The 26,824-nt window shown below is 53.4% G+C and overlaps 2 protein-coding genes across 2 annotated transcripts; both read left to right on the top strand.

The window, feature by feature from the left end:
* Positions 1-5: 5 nt before the first annotated feature.
* Positions 6-11,048, top strand: ODAD3 (outer dynein arm docking complex subunit 3). Its single transcript, XM_020894326.2, has 13 exons — positions 6-712; positions 2,302-2,423; positions 2,543-2,620; positions 4,594-4,764; positions 5,335-5,436; positions 5,537-5,662; positions 5,885-6,007; positions 6,749-6,901; positions 8,377-8,537; positions 8,624-8,849; positions 9,665-9,826; positions 10,466-10,550; positions 10,716-11,048. Exons 1-13 carry the CDS (start codon positions 472-474, stop codon positions 10,832-10,834), a joined length of 1,869 nt encoding a protein of 622 aa, XP_020749985.2. The 5' UTR covers positions 6-471; the 3' UTR covers positions 10,835-11,048.
* A 503-nt stretch (positions 11,049-11,551) lies between these two features.
* Positions 11,552-26,038, top strand: RGL3 (ral guanine nucleotide dissociation stimulator like 3). Its single transcript, XM_020894296.2, has 19 exons — positions 11,552-11,634; positions 12,074-12,187; positions 12,806-13,029; positions 13,191-13,244; positions 13,368-13,582; positions 16,699-16,841; positions 16,963-17,178; positions 18,412-18,515; positions 18,624-18,708; positions 20,576-20,629; positions 20,737-20,823; positions 21,019-21,051; positions 21,147-21,268; positions 22,364-22,459; positions 22,558-22,626; positions 22,711-22,807; positions 23,693-23,845; positions 23,933-24,047; positions 25,565-26,038. The coding sequence occupies exons 1-19, from the start codon at positions 11,599-11,601 to the stop codon at positions 25,759-25,761; spliced, it is 2,214 nt and encodes a 737-aa protein (XP_020749955.2). The 5' UTR covers positions 11,552-11,598; the 3' UTR covers positions 25,762-26,038.
* The last annotated feature ends 786 nt before the right edge of the window (positions 26,039-26,824 follow it).

The raw sequence follows: 26,824 nt of genomic DNA, 5'->3' as shown, positions 1-26,824 counted from the left end.
CTGAAGCCTGAAAGGGAATAGTTCTGAAGGTTCGCGCTTAATGGCGGCGCAAGGTGCCTCCATCTTGGGAGTGGCCGGTTCTGAAGCCCGAACAGAAGTTCCTGAAAAATGCCCGCGAAACCCCACACCGCCGCCTGCGGTGGGGTTGGGATGGAGAGGTGGGGAGGAAAAAGGATGAGCACGTGACTCAAAAGTACCCTCCCCCATCTTCTGCGGCCTGCTCTGCTTGGTCCCCTGCAGGGGCCGCCCCTCCGCTCAAAGTCAGCCAATGAGAGTCATAGACTGGAACGCGAGCGGTTTCCATGGGAGCACTGGAGGGAGGCGGGGAAGGTTACCTAGCAACCGGAGATGCGGCTAGGTCCCGCCGAGCGGTCGACTAGTGCATTCCCAGAGCCCGAGGAACCTGAATTCAAGAATCCTAGGCAGAGACAATTCCCCTGACCCCCAGAGGTCCTCGGCCTCAACCCAATCATGACGTCTCCTCTGTGCTGGGCGGCGGCCTCCAACGCCATACCTTCTCAGGACCAAATTGCAGCCCCCTCCAAAGTCAAGGCCACTCAAGTTCAGCTCAAGCCCTACCACTCTCGAGGCAAAGGCTTGGTGCCTATCTGGCACTCACCTCATTCCAAGACAGGACCCTTCCATGCCAGCGAGGGGAAGTCCGCTGTGAACATGCAGGTGGCTGAGTTACAAAGGAAGATACAACTGTTAGGTAAGATGACTCCAGAGGGCCCAGAATGGTCGAGTCAACAGCCCTCTGACCTGGCAGGAATTCTTTCACTAGCGTTCATCCAGGTGTCCAGTATCCGGAGGCAAAAATTCATGCTTGCTCATGGTTTTCCTCATCTTATACAACTTTTCCTGAGCTCAGAACCTTCTGAGCTTCATACTTTTACGTGTGTCCAGGCTAAGTCATTTCAGTGGTGTCTGACTCTGTGCGACCCTATGGACTGTGCCCTGACAGGCTCCTCTGCCCATGGGATTCTCCAGGCAAGAATTCTGAAATGGGTTGCCATACCCTTCTCTAGGGGATCTTCCCAAAACAGGGATCCAACCCTCTTCTCTCACATCTCCTGCATGGGCGGGCAGGTTCTTTTACCACCAGTGCCACCTGGGAAGCCCCTACTTTTATGTAGTTTCAACTTTTCTAAAATGCATGGGAGGATGAAGGATATAGATTCTAGAGGCAGATTTTCTGGGTTCAAATATACTGGCTCTACATATGCTAATAATAACAGTTTGATCTTCAGGGACCAAGAATAATGTAATTGCTTTCAGTTTGTCCAGCCATTAGATGAGGATAGTAACAGTACCACCCCATAGGTAGTTGAAATGTGTAAAGTGCTTAGAACAGTGCCTGGCACTGTAATACTATGAAGTGTGAACCAGTGGTTCTCAATGGAATCGGGCTATTTTGCTCCCCAGAAGACACTTGGCAATGTCTAAAGACATTTTGGTTTATCATGTTGTTTGGGGCGGGGGTGTTGTTACTGGCATCTAATGAGCAGAGGTCAAGGATGCTGCTCAACATCTGACGATGCACAGGACAGTTCAACACAGCAAATAATCATCTATCTCAAATGTCAGCTGTGCTAAGGTTGGGAAATCCTGGTGTAAACTTATCGCTTTGTTGTTAGGAGGTAATGTTGCATAGTGGTTGAAAGTATGTGCTGGGGAGTCTGACTGCTTGTGAACTTGAACAGTCTAATAAGCACAAGCCTTCTCATGTGTGAAATGAGCATAATATGGATGTGGGTATGTACATATTGGCACATCCTATCTGATACCTAGAAAATGATTAGTCCATCCCTGGCTTTCCAGTGGTTAAGATGCTGTGCTTCCAATGCAGAGGGTGTGGGTTTGATTCCTGGTTGGGGAACTAAGATCTCACATGCAGTGCAGTACAGAAAAATAAAAGAAAATGATTAGCCCAGCATCTCTGCATGCTTGCTCAGTCACTCAGTTGTGTCCAACTCTTTGCAACCTCATGGACTATAGCCCACCAGCCTCCTATATCCATGGGATTTTCCAGGCAAGAATACTGGAGCCGGTTGCCATTTCCTACTCCAGGGGATCTTCCTGGGCCAGGGATCGAACCTATGTCTCCTGAAGCTCCTACACTGGCAGGTGGATTCTTTACCACTGAGCCACCTGGGAAGTTCCAGTCCTGCATCTAATGCATAACAAATGCTCAGAGTAAAATATTGTTATACTGTTGATAACTACTAAAATGTCTTCCCTCTGGGAAGTACCCCCTCCCATGATGCTCTGCTTCTGCCTGCCCACCTCGCATGACCCCAGAGGGTGACCGGAAGGCCTTTTATGAGAGCACCCAGTGGAACATCAAGAAGAATCAGGAGACCATTAATCAACTCCGAGAAGAGACCAGGGTGCTGCAACTACAGTTGACAGACCTACTCCAGGTAAGGTTGAAGAGGTTCGGGGCGGGGGGGGGGGGGGGGCGAGGCAACATCCCCAGGGGATGTTCTCAAGGAGAGGGTGGCCTGAATTTATAGTGTGACCTGGGCTCTTCTCCCTGCAGGGAGATGAAAAAGTGGTCCAGGCAGTGATTCGAGAATGGAAATCAGAGAAGCCGTACCTGAAGAACAGGACAGGCCAGGTTTGCCCCACTCCCATTCCTCTGACCACCTCCCTTCATTTCTAGCCTGGGTCCCCACCTGGCTCCCTGACCCCCATCTCACCCTCTCCAATCCCTTCTCCACACCAGCTGCCATTAATTTATTTCTCAGCCTTTATCACACACTGACCATGTGCCTGGCATGGTTTTAGGTATTGGTTGCCATAGAGTGAAAAACACAGACCATGTCCCCACTCCCCAGAGTCTCATCTTGGTGGAGAAAGCAGACAACCCCCAAGAAAAGAACAATAAACATAGAAAGAAAGTGATTTCCAATGGTGACAAGAGAAATAAATAAAATAAAACAGCGTGACTCACTAGAGATGGATAGGGGTTAGGGGTTTGCCATTTAGATTGTGAGGTGAGGATCTTTGCTTTCTCTAAGAAGGTGATATTTGAGCTGAGAAGGGGTCAGGCAAGTAGTGATCTGGGGAAAAGCATTCCAGACAGATGGAACAGCAAGTGCAAAGTCTCTTCAGTAGGAACAAAGGTAGAGTGTTGGAGACACAAAGGAGATCATTGTGGCAGAATAGGAGTGAGTGAGGGGGGCTCCATAGGAGGTGAGGTTGAGGGGTCAGCAGAGACAGAACCTTGCATCAGGCTTTGCTACACAAGTGTAGATTTTATACTAAGAATCAGAGAACTGAAGGGACTTCCCTGGTGGTCCAGTGGCTAAGACTCTGCACTCCCAATGCAACGGACCCAGGTTCAATCCCTAGTCAGGCAACTAGATCCTACATACCATAGTTAAATATCCCATGTGCTACAACTATAGACCAGGTGCAGTCAAATAAATATTTTTTTTAAAAAAGAAAAGAACTAGAGAAGTGAAAAATGGGCTCTAAGGAAGCAAGAGTTAGAAGCCATCCAGAGGAGGTTATCAAAGTGAAGGATGATGCTGGCTACACTAGGACAAAAGAGGTAGAAATAGGAAGAAAGAGATCTATCTGGCTCAGTCACATCCAACTGTTTGTGACCCCATGGACTCCTTTGACTATGGAATTTTCCCAGCAAGAATACTAGAGTGGGTTGCCATTTCCTCGTCCAGGGGATCTTCCTGAGCCAGGGATTGAACCCATGCATCTACTGCACTTCAGGCAGATTCTTTACCACTGAGCCACCAGGATCTCTCTTTGAGGTTTGAGGAACCTTTGAGACAGAACAGAGAATTGCTAACAAACTGGGTGTAAGTGGGAGAGAAAAAGAGAAGATGAGGATGACATGAACGTTTGGGACTTGAGCACCTTGAAGGATAGAGTTACCATGAGCTGAGATGGGGAAGATTCAAGAAGGGCAGTTTTGGGGAAAGATCAAGGATATACTTAATTTTGGACAGATGGTTTTGAGCTTCCTGTGGAGACATCTAGAAGGCAGTGTAGATGTGGATATACAAGCCTCAGGGGGGAGGCTAAATTGGGATGTCTTCAGTGTAGAAGTGGGGCTTCCCAGGTGGTGCTAGTGGTAAAGAACCCACCTGCCATTGCAGGTAGACATAAGAGACGTGGGTTTGATCCCTGGGTCAGGAAGATCTCCTGGAGGAGGGCATGGCAACCCACTCCAGTATCCTTGCCTGGAGAATCCCCATGGACAGACGAGCCTGGCAGGCTCCAGTCCATAGGGTCGCAAAGAGTCAGATAAGACAAGCGACTTAGCATGCACTCATGCAGTGTAGACATGACTCCGAAAACCCTGAGACTGGATAGGATCAAGTGGTATGTGTGGTCAGATGAAAGAAGAGCCTCTTCAAAGGCAAAGGAGATGGGTAAGGGGCAGCCAGGGAGGTGAAGTGGAAAACCAAGGAGTGGAGCCCCTGCAAACCAGCCCTCCCCCCAAAAAAAGAGAATCTGCAGAAGCAGGATCAGCCAGGTTTCAGATGCTCTACCAAGAGACGACAGAGATGAGAACCAAGATGTGGGAGAAGGAAGGACTAGGTACTGTTGCTCCCCTCTCTCCAGCAAGCCCTGGAGCATCTGGACTACCGGCTGAATGAAAAGGTGAAGCAACTGAATGCTCTCCGGCACCAGCTGGGACTGCGGCAGAAGTGGTTGGAGGAGCTCCAGCTGCAGCACAGTTTGCGCGAGCTGGAGATAACCGAGGCACAAGACAGCAACACCGAGGTGGCCAAGGTAGGGCCTGTGGGGTCTGCAGAGGCCTCAATCCTGCGGGAGGCACTGAGGGGGGAAGGGATCCAGCCCAGCCTTGCTTCCCTCTTGTTGTTTTTCAGTTTGCTCAGGCGTGTCTGACTCTTTGAGACCCCACAGACTGCAGCACGCCAGGGTTCCTTGTCCTTCACCATCTCCCCAAGTTTGCTCAAGCTCTTGTCCATTGAGTCAATGATGCCAACCACACCCATTCTCTGTCACCCCCTTCTCCTCCTGCCTTCAATCTTTCCCAGTATCAGGGTCTTTTCCAGTGAGTCTGTTCTTCACATCAGGTGACCAAAGTATTGGAGCTTCAGCTTCAGCACCAGTCCTTCCAATGAATATTCAGGGTTGATTTCCTTTATGATTGACTGGTTTGATCTCCTTGCTATCCAAGGGACTCCCAAGAGTTTTCTCCAGCACCACAGTTCGAAAGCATAAATTCTTCAGCAGGCAGCCTTCTTTATGGTCCAGCTCTCACATCTGTACTGGAAAAACCATAGCTTTGACTATACGGACCTTTGTTGGCAAAATGATGTCTCTATTTCCCTCTAGACCATGCGGAACCTGGAGAACCGCCTGGAGAAGGCCCGGATGAAGGCAGAGGAGGCTGAACACATCACCAGCGTGTACCTGCAGCTCAAGGCCTACCTACAAGTAGGGGCCAGGGCGACTGTGGGTGGGTGGGGGTCAGCAAATGGGAGGGCCAGCCAGGCTAGGGACACCGGTCGCAGGCTTACCCATCTCTCATGCCCAGGAGGAGAGCCTTCACTTGGGGAACCGGCTGGACTTTATGGAGGCTGAGGTGGTGAGGACGAAACACGAGCTGGAGGAACTGCACCTGGTGAATCAGGAGGCACTCAATGCCAGGGACATCGCCAAGGTGCCAGCCCACCAGCCTCTGGGAATCCTGCCCTGCCACTGCCGTGGTCTCCTGGCCTCAGCATCTGAACCCCAGCTGCCCCGAAACCCATCCCATCTCTGTCCCAGGACCCCACAACTCGCCCCAGTTGTCTTGAGTTGGGCCTGCAGCCCTGACCCAGAGCCCCAGTAGATGCCAACAGATCCTGCCGTTTCCCGCCCCGCCCCCCCATCCACCCTCCAGAACCAACTGCAGTATCTGGAAGAGACCGTGTTCCGAGAGCGCAAGAAGCGCGAACGCTACCTAACCGAGTGCAAGAAGCGCGCGGAGGAGAGGAAACTGCAGAACGAACGCATGGAGCGCAAGGTGGGCGCACCAGGGATACGGGGCTGAGATCCCAGCCTGCTCCTGCTTGGACCCGGACCTGCGGGGTCCCCGCCGCGCCCCTACATTGGCCCAGGCCCTAGACCCTTCGGCAGTACGGAAGTTTCTACTGACTCTGCCCCCAGCTCCCCAGATGCCAGGGCCCCTCCCACATCCCCGACCCCGCCCTCCAGCCCTCCCCTTACTCTCCTGGGGTTGTCATCCTTCCCCGCCGAACTTCCCCTTATCCGAAATTGATCCCGTCTCTAACCTGCCCATTACTCGGCAGGCCCCGCCCCCACGCTCTTGACCCCGCCCGCTGGCGCTGCCTCTGAGCCCTCCCTCTAACCAAGGCCCTGCCAAGCTCTCCTGACCCCTACCTGGATGCCCTGCATGCGTACATGCTAAGTGGCTTCAGTCGTGTCCGACTCTGCGACCCCATGGGCTGTAGCCTGCCAGGCTCCTCTGTCCATGGCATTCTCCAGGCAGGAATACCGGAATGGGTTGCCATGCCCTCCTCCAAGGGGATCTTCCCGACCCAGAGATGGAACCTGCCTCTCTTGTGTCTCCTGCATTGGCAGGCTGGCTCTTTACCCCTAGTGCCCCCTGGGAAGCCCTGACTTGGCCCCAAGCTTGGGCCCCACCCCCTTCCTGAACCGGGAGGTATTATCCCAACGCCCATGGCCACTGCCCTAAGCCCTCAGCTGCAGACTGACCCGGGCTGTGACCCCCACCCATGAGCAGACCCAGCGTGAGCACGTGCTGCTGCAGTCAGACGACACGCTCCAGGACAGCATGCACTCCAAGGAGGAGGAGCTGAAGCGGCGGTGGAGCATGTACCAGATGGAGGTGCTCTTCGGCAAGGTCAAGGACGCCACTGGCGTGGCAGAAACGCACGTGAGTGTGCCCTCAGCCCTCAAGCTCCCAGATGGCCTGAGCCGACCCTGGGAAGCCAACACACCCAGCCTCCTTTTTCTGCCTGGTCAGTCCCTCAGTGTACAAAAAGCACCCCTCCCTCTTCCAGCTACTGCCCCATTTCTCTGCTACCTCTCACAGCAAAACCGACACGAGTTATCTACACTGGCCACCATCCTCTCTTCTCTTCCTTTTTTTTTTAATAATTTTGTTTATTTATTTTTGGCTGTGCTGGGTCTTCATTGTTGTGTGGGCTTTTCTCTAGATGCTGGGAGCAGGGGCTACTGTCTAGTTACGATGCTTCATGGGCTTCTCATGGCCGTGGCTTCTCTTGTTGCAGACCACAGGCTCAGTAGTTGCAGCCCCTGGGCTCTAGAGCACAGGCTCAGTAGTTGTAATGCTCAGGCTTAGTTGCTCTGCAGCATGGGGGATCTTCCCAGACCAGGGATGGCATGCATGTCTCCTGCATTGGCAGGTGGATTCTTTGCCACTGGACCACCAGGGAAGCCCCTCTCTCCTGTTCCTGCATACACTGGCACTGACTTCTTTGGCATGTCAGCACTAGGAGAATGGGGAATGTTGTCTCTCCTCTCCTGTAACTTCAGCCTCTGGGGCAGGGTCTGGGGCCCAGTACCAGCCTCCATCCCAGGGAAGCTGGGCTCCTACTCTGGGGCCCGCACTTGGCAGCATCTTCCTCAAAATTTTCCAAGACTTTAGGTCCCCGGCTGTGAAAGTGTGAAAGTATTAGTCGCTCAGTCACATCAGACTCTTTGCGACTCCATGGACTGTAGTCTGCCAGGCTCCTCTGTCCATGGACTTCTCCAGGCAAGAATACTGGAGTGGGTAACCATTCCCTTCTCCAGGGCATCTTCCCTATGCAGAGATCAAACTTGGGTCTCCGACGTTGCAGGCAGATTTACCATCTGAGCCACCATGGACATCTCCGGGCGGTCAACACTAATTCCCCTGGATCCCTGTCTGATTTCTCTGTATGGGGCACTTTCCAACCCACAACTCATCCCATGAGGTGACCCCCAAGGAGTTCCAGGACTTGGACATATGGGGTCATCTGGAGCGCTGTGGCCAGGCGTCTTTCCAGAAATTGGCCTTGGGGACGGGTTGCTCCCATGACCAGTCATATTTTCTCATGGGAGTGGGCGTTGCTGGCACATTGATTTTGGAAAGCAGCTGTGCTCAGTGCTGTCACTGCCCTGACATCTGATTTTGGTTGATTCATTTTCCTTATATAGACAAAGAAGGGCCCGCAAAAATCATTCGTTCAGGGTTGCACACCCTTAAGGCAGCCCTGAGTCCAAGGCTCACAGAGTGCCAAGACAGCATTGTGCAGAAGCCATCATCAGCTCAGGCGACTTGTCCCTTGCAGCCCTGGGAAAGAAAGAGTGGGACAAGCCCCTGGCTCTGACGGGCTGTGTCCGGCCACCCCCCCCCCACCCCAGGCAGTGGTGCGGCGGTTCCTGGCTCAGGGTGACACCTTCACGCAGCTGGAGATGCTTAAGAGCGAGAACGAGCAGACGCTGCTGAGACTGAAGCAAGAGAAGCAGCAGCTGCAGCAGGAGCTGGAAGACCTCAAGTACTCAGGGGAGGCTCTGCTGGTGAGGTGAGGCCCCATGGTGCCCGGTGGGGGTAAGAGCGGGGTCGCTGTGGTCAACCGTGCCCCAGTGGTGGTCTCCCTGCTCCCTACAGTGAGCAGAAGCGGCAGGCTGAGTTGCAGGGGCGCCTCAAGGTGGAGGAGCAGCGGCGTGCTGAGGCGCAGGATCAACTGGACCGAACCAGGAGGGCCTTGCAAATGACCAAGGAGGGCCTGGAACACCTGGCCGGCAAGCTGAACCACATCGTAGTGGCAGGTCCCACCTACGAGGAAAGCTCACCCGGAGCCTCCCTAGACGCGAAAGACAGTGCCACCCCACAGGTGGGGTTCCCACCCTGAAGTCCACTCCAGAGAACCCACCCCAGGCCCTGTTCAGGATATGAGAGGCCTGAACACATGGCAAACCCCAACCGAGTCCCAAGTCTCCACCCCCCCCATCTCAGGAGGCACCTCCTTACTACTCAAGAGGCCCAGGACTTCAGAGACCCCTGTCCCGTTTCAAATGCCACCCCCATGGGAAAGTTCCACCTAGCCCCCACATACACACTCAAAACCTAAAAGAGACCCTGCTCCAATCCTGAAGCAGGCATAGACAAGAGAGGCCCAGTCTGCCCACTGTGGAATCCTATTTCTTTTTTTTTTTTTTTCCATTTTCACCAAAAACTTTATTGAGGAAAGTATTCACCATTTTGTTCCATTACTTTCTGCCATTTTTCAGTTGTCCTTGTTGTTTAGTCACTCAGTCTCATCCAACTCTTTTGCGACCCCATGGACTTTACCCTGCCAGGCTCCTCTATCCATGGGATTTCCCAGCCAAGAATACTGGAATGGGTTGCCATTCCTTTCTCCAAGAATTTCATTTCTTAAGGTCTTCCGGCAATGGCTTCTCTCCAGTTAATATCCCAGCCTGCCCTCTCACCAAAAGGCTCCCCCTCCCCTCCCCCGTCTTCCTCCCCCCGCCCGCCCATCCCGTGGCTTGGGTCTCTGGAGTTCACAGGCGTTGCCTCACAAGCGTGGCCCTTTGACCACAGAGGGTAGCACCGGTCCTGTGGGCGGCCCCTAACTTTAAAGCCCTGCCCCTGGGTGGGGCCTCCCAGAGGCCCCGCCCCTCCCGGCTCATTCGGCTCCGCCCCCAGCCGCAGGAGACGGGACAGTCTGTCGGAAAGGAGCTGGATCCCAAAGTAGATGACTATCTGCCCAACCTGCTGGGCCTGGTGGAGGAAAAGCTGTTGAAGCTACATTCGCAACTAGAGAACCACAACGTGCCAGACATGCTGCGCCATATCGTTGACCGCGAGGTGCCCATTCAGCCAGGGGCTGGGGCGGCAAAGGAGGGGTCGGGGCAACCCCCTGGAGGTCAGGGAGGAGGCTGATAGGACGGGAATGGGCCTTAGGGACAACAGGTGAGGTTTAAGGAGCCAGGGATGAACCAGGAGAGTTACTAGAGGTAACTCTGATAACCTGGTAACTCGGCAGGCCAGAGATCAAGGCCGCAGGGTGAGGGGGTGGGGAGTGGGAATCTGGGGTCTGCTCTCTAGAGGACAAAACTTGGGGCCTACAGACCAGGGGCGGGCCTGGGGGGGAGACAGGGGAGGCTGGGTATCAGGGTGCACGCTGAGAACAAATGATGGGGCTTCACCCAAGGAAAACTTTACTAGAGTGGGCAGAATTTCCCTGAGGATCCAGTGGTTAGTGCCTTCTTCGCTTCCAGTGAAAGGGGCGCAGGTTCGATCTCTGGGGAATTGGATACCACACGCCGCGTGGCATGACCCCTCTCAAAAAATTAAAAAGACCCAAAGAGAGGCAGAGGAGTGGGCAGAGGTGTTGAACAGCGTAGGGGTACATCTCAGAGAGGGATGGGGAGGAGGCGGGGGCACGGATCTCGCTGCACCCCCTGCCAACTCAAACACATCTGCCCCCTTCCCTCCTCCCCCTAGTTCTACGCCACCCTCGAGGGAAAACTGCCGTTGTACAACACCCGCATCCCCCTGCCTGTCGCCGGTCACAAGGACAAGTTCTTTGGTCAGTACGGGCCGGGAAAGGGGCGAGGCTGGGAGCCCAAGCAGTGCATCGGGAGGTGGTCAGGGGCCGGACATATAGGGCCCAGGTGGGGATGCGGTGGTAAAGGCCAGGGAGAGAAATCAGATACGGGAATGGGAATCTCGATCCCCTCCTCGCCCGACGCAGACGAGGAGGAGAGTGAGGAAGATGACAGCGACGTGGTGACCCGTGCGGCGCTCAAGATGCGCTCCCAGAAATTAATCGAATCCCGCAGCAAGAGGCGCGGTCGCTCGCGGAGGTCCTAGACGCGGGCTCACGCCCACCTGGTGTTTCCGAGCCCCTGACGCGGGGCCCACGGGGCCCCTTTAAGGGCTGAACGCGGCCCGGACAGGGGAGCCGAGTTGACTGGCGATGCCCAGAGCGGAGAAGGGGGCTGGGCCGCCGGATGTTCCCACAGTAAATTTCCCCAGGCTGGTCCGCGCCGGTCTCGGAATCGCGCAATAAAGGTCACCGACCAGCCTCTTGAGTATTCGCCTCTCCTTGATCCTGCACCGCCCCATAGACGGCTGCCTCTCAAATCCAGGGACACAGCCTCAGCCGCCTCCTACGCGGGAGTGATGACTCCCAGGGTTCAGGACACAGATTGGTCTCCTCCACCCCTCCAGAGAAACGAGATGCCGCCACACCTGGGGCAGACCAGCCCTCCCCATCTGAGCAAGGGGACTGCCCTCCTGAGGACGCAGACCCGTCCCTGTGTTAGCTATACACACTAACTCCCCCACACCTGAGGACACACACACAAAAATACCTCTCCCCCGGTGGGGAGAGGTGTCCTTTCTTCGGGGTTCAGATTCACACACGTTTATCGGGAAAACCCAAACCGCTTCCCAGGAGCCTGGGTTGGGCGCTGGGGTCCGGCAGAGGCGTACGAGAACTGTGGGTCCACTCCGCCCCGCCCCCGCACGGCCCAGCCGCCCCGCCCCGCCGGCCCAGTGCCCCGCCACTGCTCCCCAGCCGGCCCTTCCGCCGCCTCACTCAACAGTGCAGCGGAGCGGGCCGGGCGCGGACCATGGAGCGCACAGCAGCGGGCAAGGAGCTCGCCCTGGTAAGAGGACCTGGGGTCCCAGGACCCTACATCCCTGGCGACCCCAGGGTCCAGAAACTCCAGGCTCCCAACCGCCCCCTTGGACTCTCTCCACAAATTAGGCTCCTTGGAACAGCCTGGGGGTTTCCTACCTCGGGCCTCTGGGCCCCTGACCCAGTGAAATGGCTGGTTCCTTTTCGGGGGGAGTCTCTGAACGCATCTACGGGAGAGATCATATTCAGACTCCGTTGAGACTGGACACTGGGAGGTCCCCAAAGTGCCACCCCATCCTTCCAAGGACCAGAGAGGAGGGCACCGGCGGCGCCGAGGGGACTTCCTTGAGCCTGGGCCGGGAAGGGAGGATGAAACTGGAGGGCCCAGGCTTGAGTCCACTGGAGAGGTGGGCAGTGGTCCCGGGACCCTTCGCTTCGCCGCGTCCTGAACCCGCCTTCGCGTCCAGGCGCCGCTGCAGGACTGGGGAGAGGAGACCGAGGACGGCGCGGTGTACAGTGTCTCCCTGCGGCGGCAGCACAGTCAGCGTTCGAGTCCGGGGGCAGGGCCCCCGGGCACCCAGGTGAGGAAAGGGTAGGAGGCTGGGGCGGGGCGGAAGGCTACCAGGTGAGGGCGAGGCAAGTGGAGGGGCGGGACTGGGGCCTGTGGGAGGGGCGGGGCTTAGAGGCGACCTGGTAAGGATGGAGTGGGGTCTAGGGGCGGCCAGGTGAGTGGGGTAGATGAGGAGGCGGGGCCAGGTGAGACCGCAGTGCCCAGCCAGGACCTGGGGACTGAACTGGAAGGCTGGGTTTAGGTAAGCCAGGTTTAGTGGGGCGGAGCTGGAGAGGGAGGAGGGGTCTTTAGAAGCTGGCCGGGCGAGGGCAAGGTTGGGCGGAGAGCACAGGAACGCGCCAGTGAAGCGCGGCCGGAGAGCTGAGAGCAGCCTGGGGGTAGGGATGGGGGTGGGGGCTTGGGGGCGCCTGGTGAATAGAGCAGAGGGCGGGGCGTAGCCTGGGCGGTTTGGCTGTTCCGGGCCGGTTTCGGGTGTCTTTTTTGCACAGTACAGAATAATGAACTAAGGGAGCGGGGTACACAGGAATAGACAGGGTCAGATGCAAAAGCGGTGCTCCCCAAAGACACATTGGAGATGGGTGCCGGGGCCCATTCCTCTGTGTCTCATTGCGGTCCCCCTGGCCCGCAGGCCCCCAGCCCCGCGGCTGACACCTTCCTTCATTACCGCACCAGCAAGGTGCGGGCGCTGAGGGCGGCGCGGCTGGAGCGGCTAGTGTGGGAGTTGGTGTCCGGAGACCCCGAGCAGGACCCAGGCTTCGTGCCCGCCTTCCTGGCCACCCACCGGGCCTTCGTGCCTACTAGCCGAGTGCTGGGCCTCCTCCTGCCGCCACCGGCGCCGCCCCTCCCGCCGGGGTCAGTACCAACGGGAGATTCTCCAGCGCCCACCCCAGACTCTCACCTGGATGCTGGTCTACTCTCTCTGGAGCCCTCCCCCTCCCCCCAGAACCTTCCTCCTAAGCCCTCTCCAGCCCCTCCCTTCTTCACCTGATTTGGGTGTGGGGTTGTCTTTCCAGGGTAGAAATCAAGAAAACAGAGGGAAGAGATCTGACTTTCAACAAGAACTTGAGGTTTGCCTCCAATAGGGTGGGGGCTGGGGGGGGGGGCAGAGGTCAAAGACCGGATCTGAAGTGTAGGCGCTCCTGGAGTCTGGAGCTGTGGGATGGGCTCTGAGGTCTGCCCCTCTTGGCCAGGGCTGTGGTGTCAGTGCTGGGCTCATGGCTGCGGGACCACCCTCAGGATTTCTGGGACCCCCCTGCCCACTCGGACCTAGGCAGTGTTTGCAACTTTCTGGGCTGGGCAGCTCCATCACGGGCTGAGGCCCGGGAGGCCGAAAAGCTGCTGGGAGATTTCCTGAAGGAGGCTGAGGCAGAGCAGGAGGAAGAGGAGCAGTCCCAGACACCAGCAGGTGAGTGGACTGGGGGTGTGATAGTGTCCTGAGCATGCATTCCCACTCCCCACCCCCCCCAGGGATATTCTCCCCTCTGGAAGATCTACAGATCTTGGGAAGGTCCTTAGCCCTGTCTGAGCCTCAGTTTCCCCGCCTGTAAAATGGGGATAATAACCCAGTATTGTCATTTATCCCTCACCTCCCCCACCCAACACATGACAGCTATAAAGATATTCCATCATGGGGTCAGGATATCTTGTGTTTTTGGCTACAGATAATCCTATTGCTACTTGCCTTAGGAGCCACAGAGACCTGGGTTCAAATCCCAGTTCTGCGATTTGCTGACTGTGCGACCTTGAATGAGTCACTTCCCCTCTCTGAGCCTGTTTCCTTATCTTCAGAATGGGGGCAATGACAGTACTTACCACACTGGCTTCTTCATCCATTCAACAAATAAACTGTGGATAGGAGCTCCCTGTTCCCTGGGGAAGACAATTAGTGGGCAAATAAATAAGTAATGAGGGCTTTGCAGGTAGATTCTTTACTGTCTGAGCCACCAGTGAAGCCCAATGAAGGCTTGGCAAACAGTATTATTTTCAGTACTGTTGGATGTCAGCAAACTATCTGGCCTTTAATAGAAAAGTTTGCCAAGAATTTCCTGGAGGTCCAGTGGTTAATATATTGCACTTGTGTGCAGGGATGCAGGTTCAATCCCTGATCAGGGGACTAAGATCCCACGTGCTGAGCTTGCCAACCTCTGATGTAGAGAGCTTTGGAAGGAAGGGAAAATATCCACACACTTCATTCAAACCTTTGTTCAATTGTCACCTGCTCAGATGTGTATTCTCAGATCTCCTTCCAACAAATACAGCCTCCCACTCTGAGTCCTCTTACCTGCCTTATTTTTCTTCATAGAATCCATTGGTCGTGTCCCCAACTCTGTCCCCAGAGTCAGTTACAAGATGGATTTGTTTATTGAATAATTGCATCCTGCTTATAAAATATCATCTTTCACCCGTCTGTGTTTGATCCGATCCCTATCACAAAAGCTTCATAACCCTAATCCATTCTTTAATCTTTAGACTAAACTGGCCACATTTCTCTCTGCTTTACAAAGTAGCAGCCACTTCTTTCCCCTAGAGACAATGTCTCAGCTATTTAAATATGTTTTATCCCTTCGGCTTCTCTCTTGGTTACTAAATATCTTTCTTCTTTGCCTTCAAGATTTCTCCAGCTTATTCCAAGTCATCCAAGCTGCACCAGCTACTGAGGTAGCCACTAGCCCCATGTGGCTATTGAAATTGAAGTGAATTAACATTAAATAAAAATTAGAATCAGTTCTTTGGTCACACTAGCCACAGTTCTAGCACTCAGTAACCACACTGGGCAGCACAGGTAGAAAATATTTTCACCACTGCAAAAAATTCTGTTGAAAAGTCTACCCTAAACTGTGAGTATTTGAGGTCAGAGAAGAAAATGAACATTTATTGAATGCCAACTGTATGCCAGGCTCTGGGGACTTTAACATCTTTATTTGGGGGTTACTTTTTACCATGATTTCAAACACATACAGAAATAGAAGTAGTGTAAAGAACATTCAAACACCCCTCACTCATTTTCAACAATTATTAATTTAAAAATATTTATTTATTTGGCTGCACAGGGTCTTAGTTGTGGCACACAGAATCTCCAATCTTCCTTGGGGTATGCGAGATCTTTAGTTGTGTCAGGTGAATTCTTAGTTGAGGCATGTAGGATCTTGTTCTCTGACCAGAGATCGAACACAGACCCCTGCATTGGAAGTGCAGAATCTTAGCCACTGGACCACCAGGGAAGTCCCTCCTATGCTCACTTTTAAAAACTACTATATTGCAATACCATCTGTCCTAATATGAAATGAAAGATAATTAAATGAACTTATACCAATAATTTAAAAATAAAAATATATTGCAACAGTAATAGGAAGGAGAAATAAGACAAAAGCAATTTACACAATAATGTTGGTAGGTCAGTGTCTGGGCATGCCTCACTGGAAGACATAATGAACTTGTCCAGTGCCTTCACCTGCCATAACATCATGGTGAATATGGAAACCACAGACTAATGCAGGGGAGTGTACCAATGACAAAGATGCTGTAGCATAGATGTTAGTGACGTCGATTTCCAATGGTGAACAACACTTGCAATTTCCATATAAAACAAAGTCCAGGCTCTCACAGTCCTTGCATTTGGATTAGTGTTTAAGAGCAGTAATTAGTGTTTATGAACAAGACTGGGCTTCCCAGGCGGCTTGATAGTAAAGAATCCATCTGGCAATTCAGGAGACACAGGTTCAATCCCTGGGTTGGAAAGATACCATGGAGAAGGAAATGGTAACCCACTCCAATATTCTTGCCTGGGAAATCCCATGGGCAAAAGGAGCCTGGCTATGGTCCACGGGGTTACAGAAGAGTTGGACACGACTGAGCGACTAAATAGCAACATGAGCAAGATAGTTGGGTTCTAGGTGCAAATTATTGTAAATAGGTTTTTTAAGGTCACAAATTTCTCGGAGGGACATTTGGAGGCTGGGTGTTAACGATTCTTCACTATGCATGTCTGGATTTCCAAAGTGTCCCCTAGGGGGCGCCACCATTGACCACCCCCTTCACCTTGAGAAAAATCATTCATATTTATTGAGTACTTTATAGAAGTCTCTGATATGCGGGATCTCATTTGATTTTTTTTAAATCCATACTTTTGATGAATTAATAATGAATTAATGTTTTCACATTTGGACACTTTGAAAAAATAAATCCAGATGAGGAAACCAAGGCACAGAGAGGTTAAAGGCTTGTTTTAATTCACACAGCTAGCCCAGTGGATCAATTTGGATTCGAATTTGGGACATTAAGACAATGTCTTAACCTTCCCTTAACCACAAAGTTGGGCTTCCCTGGTGGCTCAGTGGGAAAGACTGCCTGCCAGTGCAGGAGATGTAAGAAACAAGGGTTCGATCCCTGGGTGGGTAAGATCTGAAGAAGGGAATGGATGCCCACTCCAGTATTCTTGCCTGGAGAAACCTATGGACAGAGGAGCTTGGTGGCCTACAGTCGAACTGAGCGTTTAAGCTCACCTAGTCAATGCTCCCTCAGGACCCCCTGGGACTGCCCAGATCCTCTGCCCAGACTCCCTGGTGAGCTGCCTGGAAGATGAGGAGGGCCTCGTGTGGGAAGGCCCTGAGCTTCTGGACTTCAGTGTAGACGACGTGGCGGAGCAGCTGACCCTGATGGACGTGGTGAGTATCAGAGCCGGCCCGCGCAGTCAGGGGCTGGGATAGGGGACGGGTGGGGTAGGGAGGAGGAGTTGGGGGAGATCCCTCTGAGCACAGATTCCGCCCTCCTCCACCCCCTGCTCAGGAGCTCTTCTCGCGCCTGCGGCCCTTCGAGTGCCTGGGCTCCGTGTGGTCGCAGCGGGACCGGCCGGGGGCCACAAGCATCGCTCCCACTGTGCGCGCCACTGTGACCCAGTTCAACACAGTGACCGGCTGCGTGCTAGGCTCGGTGCTCGGGGAACCGGGCCTGGCCGCCCCGCAGAGGGCGCAGCGGCTGGAGAAGTGGATCCGCATAGCTCAGGTGCGTCTCTGGCGGGAGCGTGGGGCCAGAGCATGGGCGGGGCCGGGGCTCAGTGAAACGCTGGGGGCGGGCAGAAGACCAAGGACTGGGGTCTCTGCGAAAGCGGAGGTTTGAGACTGGGAGGTGCCTAAGGGAAAGACCACCACGTGGCCTTGAAAGGTGGAGGGTTCAGTTCAGTCACTCAGTTGTGTCCGACTCTTTGCGACCCCACGGAATGCAGCACGCCAGGCTTCCCTGTCCATCACCAACTCCCTGAGTTTGCTCATCTCATCTTCTGTCGTCCCCTTCTCCTCCTATCTTCAATCTTTCCCAGCACCAGGGTCTTTTCTAATGAGTCATTTCTTCGCATCAGGTGGCCAAAATATTGTAGTTTCAGCATCAGTCCTTCCAATGAATTTAGGACTGATTTCCTTTAGGACTGACTGGTTTGACCTCCTTGCAGTCCAAGGGATTCTCAAAAGCGGCTGAGAGTCCTCCGTGCTGATTAAGGAATAATAAGGATGGGATGATGGGCTTCCATTGTAGCTCAGTTGGATGGGCTTCATTGTAGCTCAGTTTGCCTTCAATGCAGGAGACCCTGGTTCGGCTCCTGGGTCGGAAAGATACCCTGGAGAAGAAACTGGCAATCCACTCCAGTATTCTTGCCTGGAGAACCCCCATGGACAGAGGAGCCTGGCAGGCTACAGTCCATGGGGTCACAAAGAATCAGACAGCAGTGGGTGACTAAACCACCACCACAAGGATGGGATGGGGGTACTGGGGAAGGAATAAGCTTGGTACCAAGCCAAGAAAAGGAGGTGGAGGTCTTGAAAGAGCCCGGGTGGAGATGGGGCAGGAGCCTCTAGGTAGAGAGGAAGAGTAGAACTGGGGCCCAGGAAAGAGAGTGGGGGCGTGGCAAGGCAAAGGGACTAGAGGTTGAGTCTAGACGTTGACTGGAGTCTCACCTGGAGTGAGACTTAGGTTGAGGATGATGAGTCTGGAACTAGGAGAGATGCTACAGGTCCGTCTAGGGCCCAGGGAGAAGTAAGGAGTGGGGGCACGGACAGCCAAGGTCAGAGGAAGGGTATGGAGAGGTAGGTGGGGGAGGAGGCTGAATCCAGGTAGCTTGTCAGATGTGGGGTGAGATGTAAGGGCCTGACCTGGGGTCACAAGACACAGGATCAAAGGTGGATCATACTTGGGAATCAGGCAGGCTTGAGGTGTGACCAGCACCCCCTCCACCCCGCCCCCCAGCGCTGCCGGGAGCTGCGGAACTTCTCCTCTCTGCGTGCCATCCTGTCCGCCCTGCAGTCTAACCCCATCTACAGGCTGAAGCGCAGCTGGGGCTCCGTGAGCCGGTGACCAGGGACTGGGGGTGGGGGCGCTGGGGTGGGACCTCTTGCCCACTGCATCCCCGCTCTGCCTCTTCCTACGGCCACCCCTGACTCCTCTCCTGTCCTCCCCAGGGAACCATTATCCACTTTCAGGAAACTTGCCCAGATCTTCTCCGATGAGAACAACCATCTGAGCAGCAGGGAGATTCTCTCCCAGGTACAGATGGGTGAGATCCCAGGCCCAGGAAAGGGACATAGCTTGTCACTGTCCTAACACGGAGTGTCTTTTCCCATACCTCTCGAGAATGGCCTTCCTCCTGTCTGTAGGCAGCCCTGTGTTTTCACTGCCTCTGCTGCCCTCATCAGAGCTCACACTTGATGGCTGCCTTATTTATTCATTCAACAAATACCAGAAGCTACAGTGAAAAGGTCACTGAAGGTCAGAGTCACAGCAAAGAGTGGAAAAAAAATTGTGCTAAGGACTTGACTTTGATAAGCAAAACAAAACAAATTTAAAAAGTGTGCCAATGAGTCTGACTTACTGCAGGCAAGATTTAGGTTCTGACTGCAATTAGGTGCTGGTTCTTGGGGGTGAATCCAAAATAGAGACTTCCCTGGTGGTTAAGACTCTGAGCTCCTGATGCAGGGGACATGGGTTCGATCCTTGGTCGGAGAACTAAGATCGCACATACTGCAGCACAGTCAAAAAAGTGCAGAACAGATGGCACTGGAAGTCTGTTCTTTTGCAAAGAATGTTCTTCCCACGCCTCTGCAGGTGTCTCCCCAAATGTCCCCACCTCTGAGAGGCCCTCCCTCCGCACCTCCACTCTACCCCCATTGCCCTTATCTCTGCCTGTCCTTAGATTACACATCTAGCTTGGTTATTGCTGTTTCGCCATGGCTGATGTCTGCACTATGAGGCCAGAAATTTTGTCTGTTTTGTTCACTGCTGCCTCCCCAGCACTCCAAACAGTGCCTGGCCCAGAGTAGATGATCAGTAAATAAAGTGAACAAATGTCTTAAATAAGGATAAGAGTGCAAGGAACTCTGCATTAAGCACATAGTGTGGGCCAGGCAGTTTCCAGGAGGCTCAGCCATGAAGACACAAACACACTTTCCTCCCCTTGGAGGGCTTTAGGCCCCAGATGGGGACACACACAATTTAGTAATTGCCCCAGCAATTATATCACTAATTACCAGGCAGAACAATGCTGTGAAGGCAAAGTTCAGGGCATTGCTTGGAGGGGCTTGCCAGGTACAAGGATTCTCACCTGTGTTATAGGCCAGCCTTGGGCCCACAGCATCCACAAGCCACATCTCTCCTCATCCCCCGTGGGGCCTACCCCCTGCTGCTTATCTGGTCTCTCCTCCTCCCTGTTCACTTTCCCTTGGGTGTGGCAGTGATGGAGGTATCTTCTCTGACGGAGGGGTCAAAGAGACCCCAGGACTGCTCAGTCCTTCTCCTCCCCCTCAGCTCAGATCAGTCACTCAGTCATGTCCAACTCTGCAACCCCACGGACTGCAGCTCACCAGGCTTCCCTGTCCATTACCAGCTCCCAGAGCTTGCTCAAACTCATGCCCATCGAGTCAGTGATGCCATCCAATCATCTCATCCTCTGTCGTCCCCTTCTCCTCCTGCCCTCAATTTTTCCCAGCACCAGGGTCTTTTCTAATTTGTCAGTTCTTAGCATCAGGTGGCCAAAGTATTGGAGCTTCAGCTTCAGCATCAGTCCTTCCAATGAATATTCAGGACAGATTTCCTTTAGGATTGACTGGTTTGATCTCCCTGCAGTCCAAGGGACTCTCAAGAGTCTTCTCTAACATCACAGTTAAAAAGCATCAGTTCTCTGGCAGTCAGCTTTCTTTATGGGCCAACTCTCACATCCATACATGACTACTGGAAAAACCACAGCTTTGACTAGACAGACCTTTGTTGGGAAAGTAATGTCTCTGCTTTTTAATATGCTGTCTAGGTTTGATATAGCTTTACTTCCAAGGAGCAAGCGTCTTTTCATTTCATGACTGCAGTCACCATCTGCAGTGATTTTGGAGCCTAAGAAAATAAAGTCTCTCACTGTTTCCAGGAGGCAACTCAGGGGCCCCAAGAAGAGGATGTCCCCACAGGAAGCCTGTCCTCAGTGAGTGATATGGTTTGGGATGAGAGACAAGTGGGATTCTGGGGCAGGGGGTGGAGCCTGATGGGGTCACTGGTGGTTGAGAGTGACTGGAGCTCTGGGGGTCACAGAAACTGCCCCCAGGCCCCGTCCCCTACCTTGGCACCTTTCTCACGGACCTGGTGATGCTGGATACTGCCCTGCCGGATATGCTGAAGGTCTGAGCCCTGACTCTTGACTCCTTACCCTCAGCACAGTAGGCCTCCTGACCTCTCACCCTTGACCTTGCCCATGCTCCCTAACCCCAGCCCCTTTAGTGCATGGGGCTCCTGATATCCCTCCCCTGACCTTGATCCTCAACCCCTGACCTTGGAGTCTGAACTGTCTCTAGTTCAGACAAAGTTTGCCCTCAGGGGGATCTCATCAACTTTGAGAAGAGGAGGAAGGTAAGGGGGAGCTGTGGTGGGCAGGGGTGGAGGTGGGGAGGGTGTCCAGGGTTGGGGCAGAGCATGTGCGGGGGTCTCAGAGGCCGCCCCCTCAGGAGTGGGAGATCCTGGCCCGCATCCAGCAGTTGCAGAGACGCTGTCAGAGCTACTGCCTGAGCCCCCGCCCGCCCATCCTGGCCGCCCTGCGTGCCCAGCACAAGCTCAGCGAGGAGCAGAGGTGACAACTTGTGGCCTGGTCTGACAGCGCCCCCCCAACCCTGCCACTGATCCTGGATGACACCCCCGATCCACCTACCCCATGCACCTCCCCAGCTCCTCCTAAGATCCCCTCCTGAGCCTTCACGCCCCCCAGCCAGCGTGTCACCTGACATTGTTTCTCCAGCCCAGTCGAGGACCCCAGTTGCCCTCTGACCCCAAACTTTGACCTCATCAGACTTTCTTTTCTTTCTATTTTTTTTAAAAGTAATGTTCTTTATGTTTGGCTGTGCTGGATTGTCACGGCTGCTCGGGCTTCTCTGTAGTTGCAGTGAGGGTGGTTCCTCTGTTTCTGGTGCGCTGAGTTCTCGCTGTAATGGCTTCTTCTGCTGTGGAGCATGGGCTCTAGGCACACAGGCTTCAGTAGCTGTGGCTCCTGGACTCCAGAGCACAGGGTCAGTAGTTGTGATGCCTGGGCTTAGTTGTTCCACAGCCTGTGGGATCTTCCCAGGCCAAGGATGGAACCAGTGTCTCCTTCATTGGCAGGCAGATTCCTTACCACTGAGCCACCAGGGAAGCCCTCATCTGACTTTCGGACTTCAGCATTTAATGTGTAGCTAGCTGTTCCACTCAACCAGCCTATCTTTTCTCTTCCCCACCTCTGGCCCAATCTGACCTGTGACCCGCCTCTGACTCTCTGAGCCCAATCATTGACCCCCAGTTCTGAGCAACTGACTCCAACTTTGACATATATCTGACTTATGACCCCCCAGTCAGTTGACCCCAATTCGACTGTATCAACTCATTCTATTGAATCCATGACCCCAATCATTGACCCCAGTGATTATCTGACCTTGAACGCTATCCTTGACCCAATTTGACTCTTCAGTCCCACTCTGTGAATCCCTATGTGTCCTGCTAACCAAGCCATCTCATCAAATCCCTGATAAGACTCTGAAACTGTAGTATCCACATTTATTACCCTGATCTTGACATTGGGTGCCTAATTCCTGGCTGTACCCTCCCTCCACCCACACACACACCCCCAAAACCCAGCTCCTGACTGAATCTAATTCATTTCCCAACCTACCCATCCATCTACAACTTGACCCCTCAGCTACCGCATCTCCCGGGTCATCGAGCCACCAGCCTCCTCCTGCCCCAGCTCCCCACGCATCCGACGGCAAATCAGCCTGACCAAGCGCCTCAGTGCGTGAGTCGCAGGGAGTATGTGGCGGGTGACGTGGGCAGGGATGGGATCCGTTCCTGGGTTGGGTTTGGTTTCCGCCTCATCCCATTCCCTATTTTCAGGAAGCTGTCCCGGGAGAGAGTTTCATCCCCTGGTGGGAGTCCTGGGGACCCCTCATCCTCCACCTCAAGGTGAGCATCCCATCTGATGAAGGGACTGGAGAGGGGTCAGAGTTCAGGGCAGCCACCCCACTTCAGACTCTGTGTCTCCCCCAGTCTGTCCCCAGCATCCCCTCCATCTAGTCCTAGAACCAAGGACCCTCCTACGGGAAGTCCTCCAGCCTCTCCAGGGCCCCAAAGCCCAAGCACCAAGGTACCAAGACTATGTGTACATGTAGGACTGCGGGCACCCAGGGCTGGTGTGTGTGTATGTGTGTGTGTGTGTGTGTGTGTATGTGTGTGTGTGTGCACATGCGCACGCACACGATTTCATAGCCAAATATGCACAGGAGCCTGTGAACAGAGTTGACTCAGCACTCTGAGCATATGTCTGGGAAACTGCATGCATCTCCATGGACTCACGTAAGGGACTGTCCGTCACCTACACTCAGATCTGGACAAGAGCTTCCACTTACCCACGAGGCACTCTGGGGTGCAGTCACTACTTTTGTAAGGATATGTGTTTTCCCAGGAATGGGCTTCCCTGGTAGCTCAGCATTAAAGAATCTGCTTGCGATGCAGGAAACACAAGAGACACATGTTCAATTCCTGGGTCAGAAAGATCCCCTGGAGAAGGGCATGAGACCCACTTCAGTCTTCTTGCATGGAGAATCCCATGGACAGAGGAGCCTGGTGGGCTGTAGTCCATAGAGTCGCAAAGAGTCGGACACGACTTAGCACAGACACAGGAACTTGCATACCTGGAGGGGAAATGCTGGCATGAGTAGTCTTAGTATCCATGGGCCCTGTGCAGGGCTTTTTGTGTTCATGGGCTTGTGCCCATCCAACAATTGTGAGCAAATGTGGGCACTCGCTGCTCTCAGGTTACATTGGGTTTCTTGTGTGTGAACACAAGTCACATGTGAATTCCTGTAACAGCATGAAGATCCGTATGTGATGGGATGGCATAGATGCGGGCTTGTGTATGTACCCTAAGTGCATGTCCCCGGGCTCGGGGTATGCAGGAAGATGTGTTGAATACAATGAGGGAGGGGCCTCATGCTCTCCCCCACTCAGCCCCCACCCCCACTGTCTACAGCTGCCCCTGAGCCCGGACCTGCCAGGCCCCTGGCCCCTGACCCTGCCCTTGAGTGGCCCTCATATCTCCCTCCCTGGGCAGCAGGGCTCAGAGGCCCGCGTCATCCGGGTCAGCATCGACAATGACCATGGCAATCTGTATCGGAGCATCTTGGTGAGGAGCTGAGCCTGAGGCCTGCTGGGGACAGCCCTGCCCTGGGACTTGGGTGGTCATCCCTTACCTCCAACCCTCTCTTTCCAGCTCACTAGTCAGGACAAGGCCCCCAGCGTGGTCCAGCGAGCCTTGGAAAAACACAATGTGGCCCAGCCCTGGGTCCGGGACTATCAGCTCTTCCAAGTCCTTCCTGGGGACAGGGGTGAGCAAGGACAGCTTGGAGCCTGGGCTAAGGGGCAGTTGGCTGGGGAGGATGGCAGGCTGACCAGGGTGGTTCTGGAACAGAGTAGGGGTGAGATGCAGCAGGGTGGGGTTAAGAGGCAGAAAAATATTGATGCCTCCCTTAGGTGGGATCATGAGGTTGTCCTAGCTCAGTGTGAGGGAAGGGGCCACCAAAAGTGTCTTCCTAGGATTTATGGGGAAATGAGATTGTCTGGGAACCTGTGGGAGAGAGAGTATAGAAGGTCATCTGGGCTTTGATTTGTAGAATCATGAGGTTGTTTGGGCTCAGCCTTCTGGAGCACAAGACTGAAGGGGGGTCTGGGCTTGGATCTGAGGGGAAATGAGTTTCTCCAGGTTTGCTATGGGGACTCTGAAGTTCCTTGAACTTGGCATGGGAGAGGGCCACGTGGTACTGAAATTCAGGGTAGGAAACATGAGATTGTTCAGTGTAAAGTGAGTAGGAAGTTGTCTAGTTTTAAAGGGAGCGAGGTAACAGGGAACTATATAGAATATCCTGAGACAAACCATAATTGAAAAAAATATGTAAAAGCATATATGTGGGCTTCCATGGTGGCTCAGATGGTAAAGAATCTGCCTCAGTGCAAGAGACCAGGGTTCGATCCCTGGGTTGGGAAGATCCCCTGGAGAAGGGGATGGCAACCCACTCCAGTATCCTTGCTTGGAGAATCCCATGGACAGAGGAGCCTGGCAGGCTACAGTCCACAGGACTGCAACACAACTGAGCGACGAAGTTTCACTTTCTTCACATACGTATATATGTATGAATGACTGAGTCACTTTGCTGTAGAGGAGAAATTAACAACACATTGTAAATCAGCTGCACTTCAATTAAAAGTTTTAAGAAATGAAAAAAAAATATATATATAAAGGAGGGAGAGGCAAGACATTGATATGCTAGGGAATTCCCTGGCAGTCCAGTGATTAGGACTCCACGCTTTCACTGCTAGGGGCCTGGGTTCGATCCCTGGTTGGGGAACTAAGATCCTGCAAGCTGTGTGGTGCAGCCAAAAGAAAAAAAAAAAGACTGACATTAAAGGGATATATGAGGCTGTTCACATGACAAGTGCGAGGGTTGTACAGGCTGGAAGTGGGAAGTCAGAAGTTGTCCTAGTTCATGATGAGAGCAGCATGAACTTGGCTGGGACTTGGCTGCAGGGGAGAGTGTGGGGTGAGCAGGAAGTTGATTGGGGTGGGAGGCCTGACTTTGCTCAAGCTTCTAGTGCAGTTGTCTAGAGTCCAGGGGAAATAGGAGGAGGTTGCCCAGGTTCATGGTGCGGGGGACATGAGGTTGTGCAGGCTTGGAGTGAGAAGTTGTCTAGATTCCCAATGAGAGGGGAATGAGGTTGGCTTAGCAGTGGCTGAAGGGATCCAAGATTGTGCAGGTTGCATGGTGAGTGGTAGAAGGTTCCCTAGGTCCTTTGTGAGGGAAGTGCCAGGTTGTGTGGGCCTTTCACCATCTTCTCCATGCTTGGCCAGAGCTCCTGATTCCTGACAATGCCAACGTGTTCTATGCCATGAGCCCAGCCGCCTCTGGAGACTTCGTGCTGCGGCGAAAGGAGGGGGCCCAGCATACAACCTCAGTCTCCCTACCCCCTCATCCAGGACATGGGCCTCATGGGCAGCAAGGGGTCTGGCTTCTATCACCAGGAGGCAGGGAGGGGGCTCCTCTATGAAAAGCTCCAATTCCCCAGTAGAGGTCATTGTGCTCCATACCCTGTAACACCCACCACCCCCCCCGCCCCCGCCAATTTTATTGGACCTCACCCCTCTGACCCTCTTGGCACCAGATCCCTATTCCAAAGACACCAGCCCATGGGGTGGCTGGTGGAGAGCTTCATCTTATAGAAAGGGGTGGGGTGTCAGGGGTCAGATCCTCCCCCAGAGAAACCTTGTAACTGTTGGAGAAAAAAATGACAAAAATGGATGAAAATAGTGACCAAAGTTATAAAACAGGAGTCAGTCTTCTTTGTTCTGCGCCTGTGCCCCAAGTCCACTCTTCATTAGGATAAAAATTTAAATAAGAAAAGAAGGGTTTCCCTGGGTAGCTCAGTGGTAAAGAATCCGCCTGCCAATACAGGAGACATGGGATCCATCCCCGGTCTGGGAAGATCCCACGTACTGTGCAGAAACTAAGCCCATGTGCCACAGCTATTGAGCCTGTGCTTCAGAGCCTGGGAGCCACAACTTCTGAGCTCATGTGCTGCACCTCTGAAGTCTTCAAGCTCTAGAGCCTGAGTTCCACAAGAGAAGCCACCACAATGAGAAACCTGCGCACTAAAGAGTGGCCCCCACCTGCTGGTTAAAGAAAATCCTGTGCAGCAATGAAGACCCAGCACATCCAAAAATAAATAAATAAAAATTAAAAAAGAAAAGAAAAACTAAGAGCCCTAAGAAAGGGGTTGAGTGAGGCGTGGCTGACACCAGCAGGGTGTGGGGGTGGGGTTCTGTCACAAACAGAGGGTTCAGGACTCTGTCCCTCAACATTATTGGAGTAACGTAATTCTTTTCTGCTGTGTATATGGAAGAGGGAAGAAATGAAATTCCATCAGAGCTTGAGACAAATAACATCATCATGTGAAACACAATCATAACAACAACAGCAACAACAATAATAACACCCAATGATGAACTCCCACTCTGCTAGACATCAACTATGGGCTTTATATCTAACTGTATTAATAAGGGTTCTTGCTTTTTCAAGTGGTCAAAAACCCAATTCAAACAGGTATGGGCAAA

The sequence above is a fragment of the Odocoileus virginianus genome, chromosome 3, assembly GCF_023699985.2.
Source record: "Odocoileus virginianus isolate 20LAN1187 ecotype Illinois chromosome 3, Ovbor_1.2, whole genome shotgun sequence".
In the NCBI taxonomy this organism is placed as follows: domain Eukaryota; kingdom Metazoa; phylum Chordata; class Mammalia; order Artiodactyla; family Cervidae; genus Odocoileus; species Odocoileus virginianus.
Note: the sequence above shows the minus strand (reverse complement) of the source record. Positions and strands in the feature narration are given on the sequence as shown.